This window comes from Corapipo altera, unplaced genomic scaffold, assembly GCF_003945725.1.
Source record: "Corapipo altera isolate COAL_440 unplaced genomic scaffold, ASM394572v1 53, whole genome shotgun sequence".
NCBI lineage: Eukaryota > Metazoa > Chordata > Aves > Passeriformes > Pipridae > Corapipo > Corapipo altera.
This window is the reverse complement of record NW_020884900.1, coordinates 3,740,563-3,754,933: the sequence shown is the minus strand read 5'-3', so window position 1 is coordinate 3,754,933 and position 14,371 is coordinate 3,740,563. Positions and strand designations below refer to the sequence as shown.

General features: G+C 38.9%; 1 protein-coding gene across 1 annotated transcript; it reads left to right on the top strand.

Moving 5' to 3' along the window:
* Nucleotides 1-7,749: 7,749 nt before the first annotated feature.
* On the top strand, nucleotides 7,750-12,938 carry LOC113950057 (protein GPR15L-like). The gene is made up of 3 exons (XM_027649348.1): nucleotides 7,750-7,946; nucleotides 10,136-10,198; nucleotides 12,652-12,938. The coding sequence occupies exons 1-3, from the start codon at nucleotides 7,877-7,879 to the stop codon at nucleotides 12,747-12,749; spliced, it is 231 nt and encodes a 76-aa protein (XP_027505149.1). The 5' UTR covers nucleotides 7,750-7,876; the 3' UTR covers nucleotides 12,750-12,938.
* Nucleotides 12,939-14,371: the final 1,433 nt, after the last annotated feature.

Sequence of the window (14,371 nt, the reverse complement as noted above, 5' to 3'; positions counted from 1 at the left end):
CTGGAGTTTTCTGGAGTACGAAATGGGGGAAAACCCGGGCTGGATTTTGGCCAGAGTATGGAATGGGGGAAAACCGGGGCAGGATTTTTCTGGAGTACGAAATGGGGGAAAACTCGGACTGGATTTTGGCTGGAGTACAGAATGGGGGGAAACCTGGACTGGATTTTGGCTGGAGTACAGAATGAGGGGAAACCCAGACTGGATTTTGGGTGGAGAACAGAATGGGGGGAAACTCAGACTGGATTTCCAAAAAAAAGGGTTGGACTTGATGATCTTAGAGGGCCTTTCCAACCTGGCTGATTCTATGATTCTATGACTTCAGTGGATGGGATTACAGCACTAACAGTATTTTCCTACTGATGCCTAATGTGGGTCTTCAAAAAGGGAAAAACAAGATTAAGAGTTGTTCCTTTACATCTGAAGTCCTAAGTCGAAAATTAAGATTTACCTTAATTAGGACATCTCTGATTTGATGGGGGATGAAAATCTAAAACAATTGCTACAACCAGAGCTTTTTATTGTTACTTGTATGTATATGAAATAACAACTGGCACCACCTGCTTAGGATCATAAAATTCTGTGGGAGTTTTGGCAGGTCCAGTCATGACTCAGTATTGTGTAAGCAGAGTTTGGCTAAAAATTCCCCACCTTTTACAGGAATTCCTTATTATGTGTGCCAAAGAACATTAAAGGTGTAAGCATTATGTTTAGCCTGCAATTAAATTATAATCTGATCCTAATTATTGGCTATAGCCAGTTTCTGAGGATTTGTATGATGTTTCAAATAATTCTGCTTTAAATCATGATCTAAATAACCATCTGCATAATTTTAATCATTTACTTTGGCTTTAGCAAGCATATAAATCAGATGTTTTCCTAAGAAAGTGTTCTTCATTCAGCTAGTATAGGTAAGAAGGCCAGGTCTGACTGATTTACATGTTTTCAGTTTGCACAGCAGAATGCAAGATGAAATTTAGATCTCACCTTATGAAAATATTTAGTGTAATTAGCTTTGCAGTTTGTGCCACCTCTGCTACTGCTGGCAGCTGTGAGGTAATGTGCACTGATCTTCTTGAAACCTGTATAATAGTTCACCTATAACACAGTAACACAGCAGCCTGGTGTCTATACAGTTTGAATTGGACTCAAAAGACAAAGATGTTTCCTCCCTTTTCCTGGTCTCATTAAAGAGCAGAACAATTCTTTACATCTTCAATATTTGAAAATAACTAAGTAGTGTAGCATCTTTTTGATCTGAACTTCAGTTTATAGCAAACAGAGAATTTAGAAATGGTTACTGTAAGTTCATTTCAAAATTTGAAATGGACCATTTAGAAAACAAAAAAAAAAAAAGAGGAATGCATTTAAATGTATCTATATAGTATTTAGGTAAGAATTGGATTTCTATTTCAATATTCAGCCATCTCAGTGACCTTTGGTCATCATAATGAAGTAGAAACAGATTCTTACAACACAGGAAACAATACATCAATCTGTGGCAACCTGTCATGAGGATGCTGTTCAGACCTGTAATCTGGCACTGGAAGGGCAGCTGCTGCAAAGTCTTGTAACCTCCTGGCACAAGCTCTCAGATCAGGCACTAACCCAGCATTTACCCACCTCATTTTACCAAGCAAGAAAGCTTCTGAGCACATCACATGGAACTGACACACTCTAGAAACACAAATGTCTCATTCACACTGCCTAACATGTCTGACCGATGACTTTTAGATCTAACAACCTCTCCTTTGCCAATGATGAGTAGGAATAGGTCCAGATAGACATCCTGTCGTCGTTAATTCCTTCACTCAGTTTTGACACCATGTGGTCTGTTCTTGCAGACATCATTAAGCTTCTGAACAAATCTTTAGTACTGCTGTGAGGCATTTCTTTTATGAACTTGTACATAGGAGCTAAGCTTTGACTGAAAGGTAGTGGTGGTGTTCGGGGTTTTTTATGTGAATGAGTAATCTTGTAATAAATTATGTGTTACATAATTACATTCTCCCTTCTTGCTACTGATCATAACACCAAAAAGACTGTCTGAAAGTGGATTTTTAGTTATCACAGTTTCATTTAGAGAAAGCTGACACAAGTAGCTGACACTAAATCACGGATGGAACATTCTCCTCAAATGCCTCTCTCTGGGAGGTGGCAGGAAGAAGAGAAGTTGAAATTCATACCATTATAGAAATGCAAACATCTTTAGCCTCTAAATGCCTTAGTTCAAGTTCTGGACTTGATATTACCAACCAATTTTGGTTGTGTTAGATGATCAGCATATCCACAATGTATAGAAGAACCAGGAAAAGGTGACAGTGGCCAAGTAACACCATCTGTCCCCACTCAGGACAAAATTGCTCTGCTATCCCTGCAACCACTTCCTGTCAGATCAGCAGAGTTTGGGTTTAATCTATGTTTTTAAGAGATCAATATGCAGATCAGTCACAAAATCTTTCCAAAAGCCCTAGAGGCTGGCAGCTGCACAGTGTTTTCTGTTTTTGGAGGCTTGCAGCTGAATTAAACACATTATCTATTCAGGAAAAAGAAGACTGAGATGCCTGCCCAGACATTTGTCATTTTACCACCTTGTTTCCTCTTACTAAGTTTTCTGGAACTAAGCATTGGGCAACCAGACTAGTAACTTTGTACAAAAGACCTGACAGTCTTCATATTCTTCTATCATCTTTCTTAAAGAAAAAGCAACAAAGAAATCCTGAGTGAAATAAGGACAAGTCTTTTAGAGCCATGGTAAATTGCAAGAGGGATAACCCTCCCTGTTTAGGTGCCTGCTTTTCCCTCTTCTGGGGGAAGAAGTGACACACAGTGGGAACAGATCTGCCTCCATAACGAGAAGTTTACACAGCTCCTCTCATCACTCCATCAGAGAGGTGTGAGCTCTGGCGGATTAGCTGTCAAAAACAGTCTCTTAAATCACATCTTGCTTGAACTAGAGAGGACTACACTACCACAAGAAGAAAATGTTTCCATCATGTGTACATACTGAACAGTGCATCCAATGTAGATGTGGTACTGAACCCCTGGCTCGTTTCAGTGTGCTGTTTAGAAGCCTACAGCTACCAGGTAAACCAGTCACATCTAAGGCCTTGAAAACCTAGGGAAAAAACCTAGAGAGAACACGTTAAGAAAATGGGGAAAGGGGAAGCATCTGTTGTTCCATCTTCACCACGTTGCCTGCAGGAGGAAAGTTAAAAACAAGCAAAGTAAATAGAGCTACAAATTCCACTGTAATAGAGCTATCTAGGAGAGTGACCTGTGAAAAGACTGGAGTGAACACACAGAGCTCAGAGACCATGAACATCACACATGAGACTCACAGACACACCAGCTCTGCAGAGGCTTCACCTGGAGGGCACAAACTGAGGAGTGGCAGGACAGTGGTTGAAAAAGCTCTGTCAAAGATGCTTTAAACTCTACTCCAGGACAGTCTCTAAAGTGATAATCAGCTCAACACAAACTGCTAGGATAAATGATAACCTCAGTTTTGCTCTTCATTCTGACCTTTGTTAGCTACTGTATCCCAGACGCTGTCATTACTGCTTCTAGTAACTACTACTACAGCCTGTGTTTCCACTGTGTTCCCTTCTTCAAAAACAGAGGCCAGCACATACCGTGTTGCTTCACCATAACTTGTCTATGTTGAACTAAATTAATTAACTTTGTATTTTGAAAGTTCTTAATTGCTCCCTGCCTTCTCACAGCTCAAAACTTAGTTTCATTTATCTCTAACAAGACCATTTGCTCTGTTTTATTCTCCGTATGGCACAAACAGCTGCTTCAACCTTCTTAGAAGAAATTTTCATATACAAAATGCAGATTCTTCTTAGAATGGCATGACCTTTAAAAAATATTAATGAATCTTATATTAGCATACCACTTCTAGAAGTAATGACGCTATGAAGATTGCAGATTTAAGAGCTTATCTAGTTTCTTTTTAGTGAGCACAGAGGGACACTCTGGATCATGCCTGAGTTTAACATTAAGAACTTAAATTACCTGCTTCAAGATTTTGAGAGACATCCTTTGTGGCTTTTGAACATGAAGTATTAATATTAATAATGCAAATCTCAGAATGCATTCCTCATTTCCCTCGATGATTCAGAAATACCTCTGCACTCAATTTTCTTCCCACCTCACCTGGGACAGCAGCAACAACCTTTTTTCAACCACAAAGACAGCTGCTTCTCCTTTCATAAAATTAATGCCTTAAAGGAGACTATTGTACAAATGCCTCAAACTTCCAGCCGACAAACTTTAAAGTCAGAGGTTAGTGGGCTACATAGCAATCTGGGTTTTCATTCCATCTCCTGTCTCCAGCCACTCCCTTTACACAATTCTGTCCTACTATTTTGTATATTCTGTGACCTTACTTGCTAAAGACTCTTCTTTCTGGACAAGTCTGAAGATGATGCTGGTTTATTGCTTCTAGTCTTTCATTTTCAGTTTGCTTAACATTTCCTATAACATTAACATTTACAGAAGCACAAGAAACAGGGCATTAAGAATTAGAAAGTCTAACCACAGCATAAGATATAAAGCACCTAAATTCCTTCTGAAAATATTCAGTTTAGGACAAAAAAACCTCTCAAGTATATTTGCTCCTAAAACTGCTAAACAGCATGTACTGAATGCAGTCTAATACCTACTCAAAAAATGCTTACAATATCATCACCCCAATAAGTTCTGTTGATAAATCTATACAGTATTTTAGTTATAGAAAGTTTTGAAGTTTTCTGTTTGCATTCCAAGAGCAGCCTGATGGCAAGCCAGCACAAGCTCTCAAAGAGATGCTATCCTTGAAAAAAATGGGTACCTGTTCTTGTCCCTATCAAACCCCTCTGTGGGGATTTTGGCTGTGCAGTGGTGAGTGTACAGGATTGCCTCATTTCCCATCATAGTAGCTGGAAGGCTTGGATTGTTCTAACAGAGGAGACCAAGTAGCAGCCTGTCTCTTCCAACAAGTGGGGCATTTAGGTAGCACATGCTTCTCTCTTGTTTGGGATTATTGGTAAAGTTACAGTGCAGATGTGTACCTTTATAAAAACAAGTCTTTGTAAACACTTCTGTTGCCAATATTATGTTGTAAATACCTCAGAAGAAAGATGCTTTGTTTTTTGAGGTAGGCGTTGGCTGCACCTGTATTGCATTTAACATTCCAGCATTTTTGCTTAAATGAGCATGGCTGGAAATATCAGTAGCCATCATGTGATGAAATTCTGTTACGCAAATCATCTCCCATCTTACCTGGTTACCTTTCTCTTTTTATTTCGGGAAGAGAAGTTGATGGTTCTAGTCAATGCTAAAAAGACATAAAAAATTATTTAGCTATTGTTGTGGTTTAACCCCAGCTGGCAATTTAGCCCCCCACAGCTGTTCATTCATGAAAGCTTTAACCATTTATCAGTGGAGAGACTGTGAATTTGATTACAAATCAGGTTTTTAGTTCTGAGTTACTACTGAAACATTCCATTTACCTGGTTGCTACTTATATATGGTTATGTGAAGCCACAGAATAGACTTGTCAGTAAAGCAACACCCAAATCCCTCCATAATGAAGAATTTGGCTTAAAGTCAGCTTGGTAGAAAAAGGCTGACTTCACAACAATGTCCTGAATTTTGGTCTTGTTAATTTCTTAATTGCTAAAATATGTAGAACAATTAAAGACTTCAAGATTTAAGTGATATTTGTTTCAAGATTTAAATGTGCAGTGGGTTGAGTTCTATGGAATTAGGAATATATAATTTTTTACTATCTTAATTATCACAGCCATACTGAGAATCTCTATTAACTGCTTATATCTAGACACCCTTTTCAATGATAATTATTGTCATCAAAATCTCTCACTGGTTATTTGAAAAAATAAGATGTAACAAAACCAGCAGAAAACTGTCTTTATCTATCTTTTTTAGTCACCAGTAAAAAGAGAATTTCAAGGGCTGCATGCTGTACTAGTCATTCCGCACAACTTGCCTGCCTATACCTTTCCTTCTCGTGTTTTGCAGTAGCTTTGCTGACACTGAATTACCATTTAGCCTGTGCCATGTACCTGGTACAAATGCAGGTTTTAAATTCTTCAGTAAATTTTAGCCATGGTCTGCTAATATGAAAAGTGTTGGTGATGGAATGGAAAAGATTTTTTCAGGCAAGCCAGGCTGAACAGGTTTTGCTGTTACTGGCTTAGATTTCATCATGTGCTCAAAGCTCTTTGGGCCAAACGTTCTTCTCCATTTAGAGTTCATCCAAAGCAATGTAATGTTTCTGTTGGTACACCGAAGCTGTAAATTTTTATTCAGTTAACAGCAAGTCCCTTTAATTTTAATGTCAAATATTATGCTTCTAGTTTACTTAACTAGTTCTAGTTTATATATTTTATGTAAATAGTTCTTTTATCAAACAACTGGCAAAATCTAGTTGGGTAATACTAATGATTGTTTTCCTTTTAAAAGAAAATATAGAACTTCTCTACAAATTAAAGTATTGATTGGCTGTTAACCAGCAAAAATGTTGATTTTAAAAGTACAAAATGAGGGCTTACATCCATGTGTTTCAGTATTCAAAAGAAGCCTGAAATCATAAAAACAGACAACATCATTGCTCTGTTCCATTCATTTTTCTCTGCATCAACTGAACTGTAGAAGTCCTCCCTGAGACTCTTAGCAGTGATGTGAACTAAAAGCCTTACTACAGTCTGAACAATTGAGGTGTGCCAGTGGTGAGGCAGGGCTTTCACAGAGCACTTTGAAGATAATACTGTCTGTAGCAAGTGCTGTTAGTGATCTGATTCTTGAACCTTGCTAACGTCAGCCCTGGCAAACAAAAAAGACTGTCAGACGTTAGCAAGCTTCACAATATTTGGATATTGCTAGGTAGGAATGTAGAAATAAGCTTTCAGGGCTAAATTTGGTAGATAAAGGGTTGACCCAATTTGGAAGGCTGCTGATCCAGTGCAAGAAACAAGCCAAATCCCAAACCTGAAATATGAACCCTTTGAAAATGCAGGACAATATATGTGCACCAGAGTGAAGCCTTTCTGTAATTCCAGTCTAGGTGGCTTGTAGATACTGCTTCCACCTTATAAGGCTACTAGGTCATAGCACAGTCTGTTATCTGAGACCCAAATCTTATTAGATTAAGCTGTGAGAATCAGATGCTGCCAAACCTGAACTTTTGCCTTTTTTTAAGACTCAGCTCTGCAGTGGATCCCTGCTTGAAGGACTTTTTTTTTTAAAAAAAAGCACACTCTGTGAACCTTGATACCACATTGAATTTGTTGACTTCTTAATCTTGATTGTTATCTGGAGTCTCTGTAACTTAATTATCTAGATATAACAGATACTGAGAAGTTAATAATAAACTCAGAAATCTGCTGCTTAACCAGCTGTCTTGTTAATTATGTTAACAACACGCTGGCAATTGCTTTGATTAAAACACCCTGGGTTTGGCTTGCCTTTTCAGGCCCAGTTCACTGTCTGTGCAGATTCATTTCAGCTGTGCTCTCTGTCCTTCCAAGCATGTAGAGGAGCACACCGGGTCACCTGAAGAGGCTGCTGTGAAGCACAGGACAAGCACTGCATGGGAGCATCCCTGTATACTCCAATATTCCACAGCAGCTGCTTCTGTTTAACTGGTAGGACACTATGCAGCCAATTGCTGCCTGATTTTGAGTAAACTGCTTCTCGTAATAGGAAGGGCTGGTTTTTTTCATCTGTTGAAGTCCAATACAAAGGCCAAATCTCCACCCATTCTGAACAGAGCATTCCTTTTGCTCTACCTTATAAAAAGGTATGGTTGTGCCAAAGGAGACCAGAACACTCCTTCAGCCTCTTTGAAAACGTCTTGTGACCAGTCAGAAGGATGAAGCTCCTGGCACTTTGTGGCTTTTTGTTTGTATGTCTCTTGTGCCTCAGTGCCTTTGCTGCAGAAGGTACAGTATATATTCTCCTCACACAACTTTCTGTTTTCCTGTTTGTTTCTTTTTTGATATAAAATGCTTATTCTCTATATTGTTTTTAATTAAAGGAAACAGAGCTTGACAGAAAAGGAGGATTGAATTTAGGAAAGGGCTTAGATTGCAGAATGTGGTTGCATATCAGTGCTTTGGTTTGTACTGTAGAGTTTCCTCTGTTACTGCCTGTTGCCTGTAGTATAGTGTGATTAACCTTTACTTTAATCTGTGTTCTGAAACCCACTCCTCTGAAAAAAATTCCTGTTACATTTTTCCAGGAGATAACCATCTGCCAAGGTAAAAATAATGTATTTTTGAATAGTGGGAAATGTGTTAATGGGAAAAGTTTCTACCCTTATGAAACAAAGGAACATGAATTGGTCAGGTCACTAGAACTGGAGTAAATGAGAAGTTCTTTATAAAACAGTGAAATAGGTGAAAGTAGATCTTCTGACCTTCAGTCTATCTTGACTTTTTTCCCCTTTGTTTTTTTGTTGGTTGGGGTTTTTTTTACCACTGATATTCCACACTTTAGTTGTTGTATTACATCGTGGCACCTAGTTACCATTTTGCAGTATTCCAAATTCAGAGAGCAGCTGAAATCTTAAAAACAGAGGATTTTCCATCTTTCTGTAGCCACATTTCTGGAGATGTCATTCTGTGTTTTCAGGAGGACAGTTCAGTAGAAATTCTAAATTGAATGGTGTAACTTCTAGAGTTACCTCTGCAGATTTGATGTTTGACATTGTAAATCTCAGACCTACCATGATTATTCACAGTGTGTATTTTATACAAGATGTAGAGAATGAATATGAGATAAGGAAAAACAAATAAGCTAAATGTTCAAAGGTCAGGAGAGGCAGACTTGCTATGCCTGATATTTTCTAGAAACCTTGTAAGAATCATTTTATGTGGAAACATGAGCATGGAGAAACATATGGAAGTTGTCTTTCTAATTGGTTAAATCAGTTAACTGGTTAGCTGCCCAGTTTTCTCACTTACTGGATTCTGCTCTGAATGGTAGAGCCTATTTGCCAGAGTGGTGGTACCTGAAGTCCTTCTGCTCCCTTTGCCTTTTCTGCTTCTGTTTATTCAGGTTTTCCATGCCCCTTGAGGAAGACTTAAGGAACAGTGCAAAGGATGTTGAAGAATTTCTAGGTGTGTGTTCAGGACCATAAAGAAGCCTGTCCAGGAAGGACAGGAGAGAAAGTAATACCAATAAAATGCAAATGAATACATGCAAGATCCTGTGATAATGTTCCCCTTTTGTTGATGTGCACCCTAAGGGTTTGGTGCTTCATTAAGGCAGAAGGTGGGGAGGAAGAGTACAAAGGACACTGTTCCTTATCTGTAAGCCCTGATGCACAAATAGAAGTACCTGGCTGTGCAAGATGAATGTATTTTTCATGTAAAACCTGTTACATCAGAGTTTAATTATAGTGACAAGACACCTCAGTTTTGATGCTAGATCAGCCACCATCACTAGCCTTGGCTGTAGAACTTGCTACAGGGATTTCCAGAAACACTGAGCATATATTAGATTTTGTTGATGAGAAATCGTCTAGCTCTGTCCTTTCTGCTCCACCTCAGCTCCAGAGTCAACCCTTCTTTTCCCTTTACAGTGTCCAGCACCTATTGTGTCAAGTGCAATCAATAGCTCACTTATATAGGTCTAGTAGGGAGGGAATTATTAAATGGCTTTGCTCACCCAAAGCAATTTAAACTACACTCCTCTTCATCTGGACACAGAGATGCTCTTTTTTCATCTTGGTAGTCTTTTTTATTTTCATTAAGTGGTGTAACTAAAAAGAGTGCGGTCTTTTCCCTAGGTTAAAATGGCTGGAATTTGTTGCTTGTACTGCCTGCCAATGTGACATTCCAAAGGATAAAGAAATCTTGGCAATGTATCTTATATATAAATATATATATGTATATATGAGTAAGGATGGAAAAGAACAAATTAGTTCCTGTTCCACACTAGGGACAAAGCTATGTACAGATTTAAAGATCAGTCGTGATAATCCTTTGTTTTACAGATCACTTCATACAAGGGTTTTAGTGGTAAATAAAGTAATCAAAATGTCTGTGGACTCTAACACATTTAGTGTGTATGTACAGTTATTTGCATTATCTGTCTCCACTGGTAACGAATTATTTTTCATCCTTAGGTCGGGAGGTTAGAAAAGTCTGCTGCTCAGTAGTACCCAAACACAACAAAAAAGCACATAAAGGTAAAAAGGTTTACAGTTTCATTACATTAATTAGGTAATCATTATTATTAGGTAATCTTTTCTCAGGCAATTTACTGAGTGTTTGGATTGGGAAGAAATACAATTAGAATAGAATCTATTTAATGCTCACATGGTAAAACAATCAAGAGAAATATGATCTAGTCTGATTAAAGGAGAGGAGTATCATAACATAGTTCCTCTGATAAGAACAGAGGTTGCAAAAGTGAAGTATGATGGTGGCTTTGCCTTGCTGTGTTCCATCACCATCTATATATACCTGCATCCATCTTCATGTTTTTAGAGATCAACCAAACTGTGATTCTGTAAATTCCTAAAATCCAATTTTCGCACCCACAGCTCTACCAGAAACAAAAATTAACTGAGACTGAATTTTTCCTAAATACGTGTGTGTGAAGACTGCCCAAGTAAAAATCCACAGTATCCCTGGTTTCAGTGAGACCCCAGTTAAAAAAAAAAAAAGCTAAGCCATGAAAAGTTCAGGATAAAAGGATTAGGTATACTCTTTAGAATAATGGCATCTTAAACCTTAATGTTTCTAAATTCAGAAAAATATCTAGCTGATAACTTCTGTTAAACACTAAAGATACAGAATTTCGTTTAAAACCGTCTATTTCCTATTTCTCATCTTTTCATCTTAAAATTGCTAATCTGAAGTTCCGAACAAATTTATTCTAGCTGATAAATTACCTTAAATGCTTTATTCTTTTTGTATTTTTGATAACCTAGGTGGAAATCCTTGTTTTTCTCTACAGTTTTCCTTTAGCTGGTGCCTTTTCTTCCTTTCCAATCTCCCAATGATGACTCATGGGCTCTGTTTTATAGACAGAGTCTCATTGGTATCAGAAGCAGTGAACACATTGTGGAGTTATTGTGGGTCAGGGGTTTATTGCTGCCTGGGGCTCCTTCTTATTTAATTGGCAGGTGTAGTAGCAACTGAGGACTTCAGCTATAAAGATAAAGGATCCACAGCACTAGCAGGTTCCCAGCCCATCCACAGGGACTGTGGAGTGCAATGCTGGAGGCACAGAGGTGGCTCCTGTCACTCCTGGCCTGAGAAGGATCACATATGCTGCCTGGCTGAACCTATACCCTTTCCATGGTACTGACACCTCATGCAGTGAGCAGAGCTGTTACTTTTCAATCTGAGGTACCTTCTGCTATCTGACAAAGAAGTAGGTGTTTCAGGCTTCTTTACATGCAACAGGCATGAAATCTCCCTGAAAAAAGTACATCCAAACAGAATGTTCCTCTGAAAGCAGGCTGCTGTTTCCTGTGGATAGAGTACAGTGATGCTGGTCTCACGGAGCAATGGAAAGTACTCTGCTGAAGGGAAGAAAGGAGTACAAAGGAAGCACTCAGTTAAAACACGTGAATCCACCACAAAGATCTACAAAGGGAATCTGAAATACCTTCCTCTGTTGCAGACCCCCTGTTAGACTCTGCCGTGTTTCTCTGAGTGCTACAACATCTCACTGTAACTATCTCCTGTCCTTACCTGCAGCCAAGCCTTTTTTAGGTCAGGGATTTCTGTCTATTTGCTTCTGTATAGGGTGTACCTCTCTGCTGCAAATGACTTCCTCAGTTCTGCTTATATGACAGTGCTTGTTCTGAATCAGTTTCTACTCTTACTGAGAGGCAGATGTAAAACTTTGCTCCTAATGCAGCAACTGCCCAAAGCTAAACAGTGTTTTGTTTCATGTGCAGTTCTGGACCTGAACTGTACGATGTTGGCTTTGCTTTGTGTTGTTGCTCTGGGATTTCTGGGTGACTTGTGCTTCCATGTCACTGTCCTTTCTAGGGGGATGTCACTTGGTTTATTCTGTCTTCAGGCAAAGTGCATAGACTGTTTTTCAGCACTGCTCTGCACTGTTCTTTGTGCTGGGCATGTGCCATGGGGAAGCTGTAAAGCCACTTAGTGGATAACTCAGTGTGCCTTAAGGAGAGAGTTAATTTAACCATACTGGCTACTTCTTCTGAAGTAAAACCACCAATTTCCTAGAATGCTGTTCTTCCATCAGTAACAATTACTGTCCTAGAAAGCAAATGTTTCAAGCCAATGTCAGCCTGTGGCTTCTGTCCAGGAAAGATGGAGAATGTGATGATAGTAAGGGGAAGATGCTGTTTAATGTGTCAGTTGTGGAATTTGAGCTCAAGAGAGACAGTAGTACCATCCCTGTGTTTATGAAGACCTCTGTCTGACTGTGGAAATGTCCAGCAACAGCAGCCTAACTTTCAGTGATTGTGTATCCTCAGCAACCTAATGAAAGGAAAACAAATCTTTGTCACATCGCTTTTTATTTCAGATCACTGCTAATCTAAGTTTGCCCATACAAATATGGCTGAGCTTCATGTATTAAAGTTTTGTGCCATTTTCCACACCCCCAATTAAAAAAATCTCTCCATTTTCTCTCTTTTCTGTCTTTGTTTTATAGGTGTAAGTTCCAAAATGACTCCAAAGAAAATAAAGAAATACTGCAGGCCTTGTCCTCAGTTTCTGGTGGCTCCTGGACCCCTTCCACAGCTAAAATGAGAAGACTGAGAGGAGAGGGAAAGGCATCTGCCCATCAACAGATCTCACAGTCCTTCACTTGATTGAGGGCCCTCCTTTCACAGACAGCACATGCGTGTATATTGCTTTTTGTTTGGGAAAGGCTTCAGTACTGTTTATTCCTTCACTCAGGCACCTTTGTTTTATTAATACTAACCTGGCAGTTAAAAAGTCAGCAAAGTTGTCTGCCTGCCACCAGACTTTGTATCAGTTGCATATTCCTCCACACCAAACAGGGATTTAGCTCCTCAAGTACCAGGAGGAGAAGAGCTGGTTGAAGAGGTGGCTAAATCATGTTGTTTTGCATTTCTGGGTTACCTAAAAGGTGGTAAAGGGCTGATGCTATTGTTTCTAGTTATCAGTATACATGCATATTTAACCTTTTCTATGAATTATTTATTTTGTATTAACCAAGGGGTTTGCTTGTATGTAAGCATATGATGGTTTTTCATCCAGCCTTTGCACGTGGTGTTTGCAATCCACTTAGAAGTAGATTTCTACAAATGAGAAAGATCTCATCATTTAGAAAGGGCTGAGAAATTGGATAAGCAGGTTGCTAAAATAATGGTAACAGACCAGATTCAAGTACATCTTCTGAGGCTAAATCTGACTTGAAAATCAAAGTGGCTTGTTCTTTATCTTCCTATGGAGTGTCATCAGGTGGTTATTAAACAGCATCCTGAAAAGGTGTTAAAGCTAAACAGATTTCATCTCTTCTTCTGAAGCCAGAAGGCAGCTGTTCTTTTAAGACACCTGAGTTGTGTGATCAACTCAATAAACAAAACTTACTGGAGCATGAAATAAGTGCTAAGAATAATACCAAAGGGCTGAATAACAGAGAAACTGAAGCATCCTCTGACACTTCTCTCATGTATCTTCTGTCCTTTCCTAACTGTTCTCTGCATATGCTGCTATTTCTCTGCCTGGGGGAGAGTCCTTAAAACAGAATTACTTGGTTGTTCATAAATCTGGTTTTCCTTCTAGCGAATATGAGGAGGAGTAGAAAGCTTTTCTGCTGCTGGGCAAATTGCAAACAGTAATTTTTCCCTCAGTACTCGTAGTACTACTCTTTCTCTTAACATAATTGCCAGTATGATAGAAATGGCCTCAGTGCCCTTCACAATTTGGGGGAGTTGAATGGGAACAGTCAGAGCCGTGTCATAACGCACACAGACAAATGCAATTCCCATGGGTCAAGTTTATGGGCCCTTACTCATGGTCCTGCTCTCATTGGCAATGTTTCTATTGTACTGAGCAATTGAGCCTATTTCTGGGTCTTCTGTGTGCTTGTTATTACTTTATTTTTGTATTGGTTTTGAGATTAGATAGATCTGACATTCAGCTTCCTATTTTTGAAGAGCTGACCATGCATAGCGTTTTTATATCAAGGATAAAGGAGCTGCCAATCCTCCTCACAAGATCTCTGAATCAGGAGGTTGGTGAAGGAACTGTTTCATTTTCTATTGCTGGTTATGAGGCCAACATATTTTATTTCTATTGTCTTCTATAGCTTGCAGAAGGAATCTGTAGAATATAAATGACAAGTAAATGTAAAAGCTTTTTTGGTATTAAATGTGGTTGCAGCAGGGTTTTACTCTGTAAAA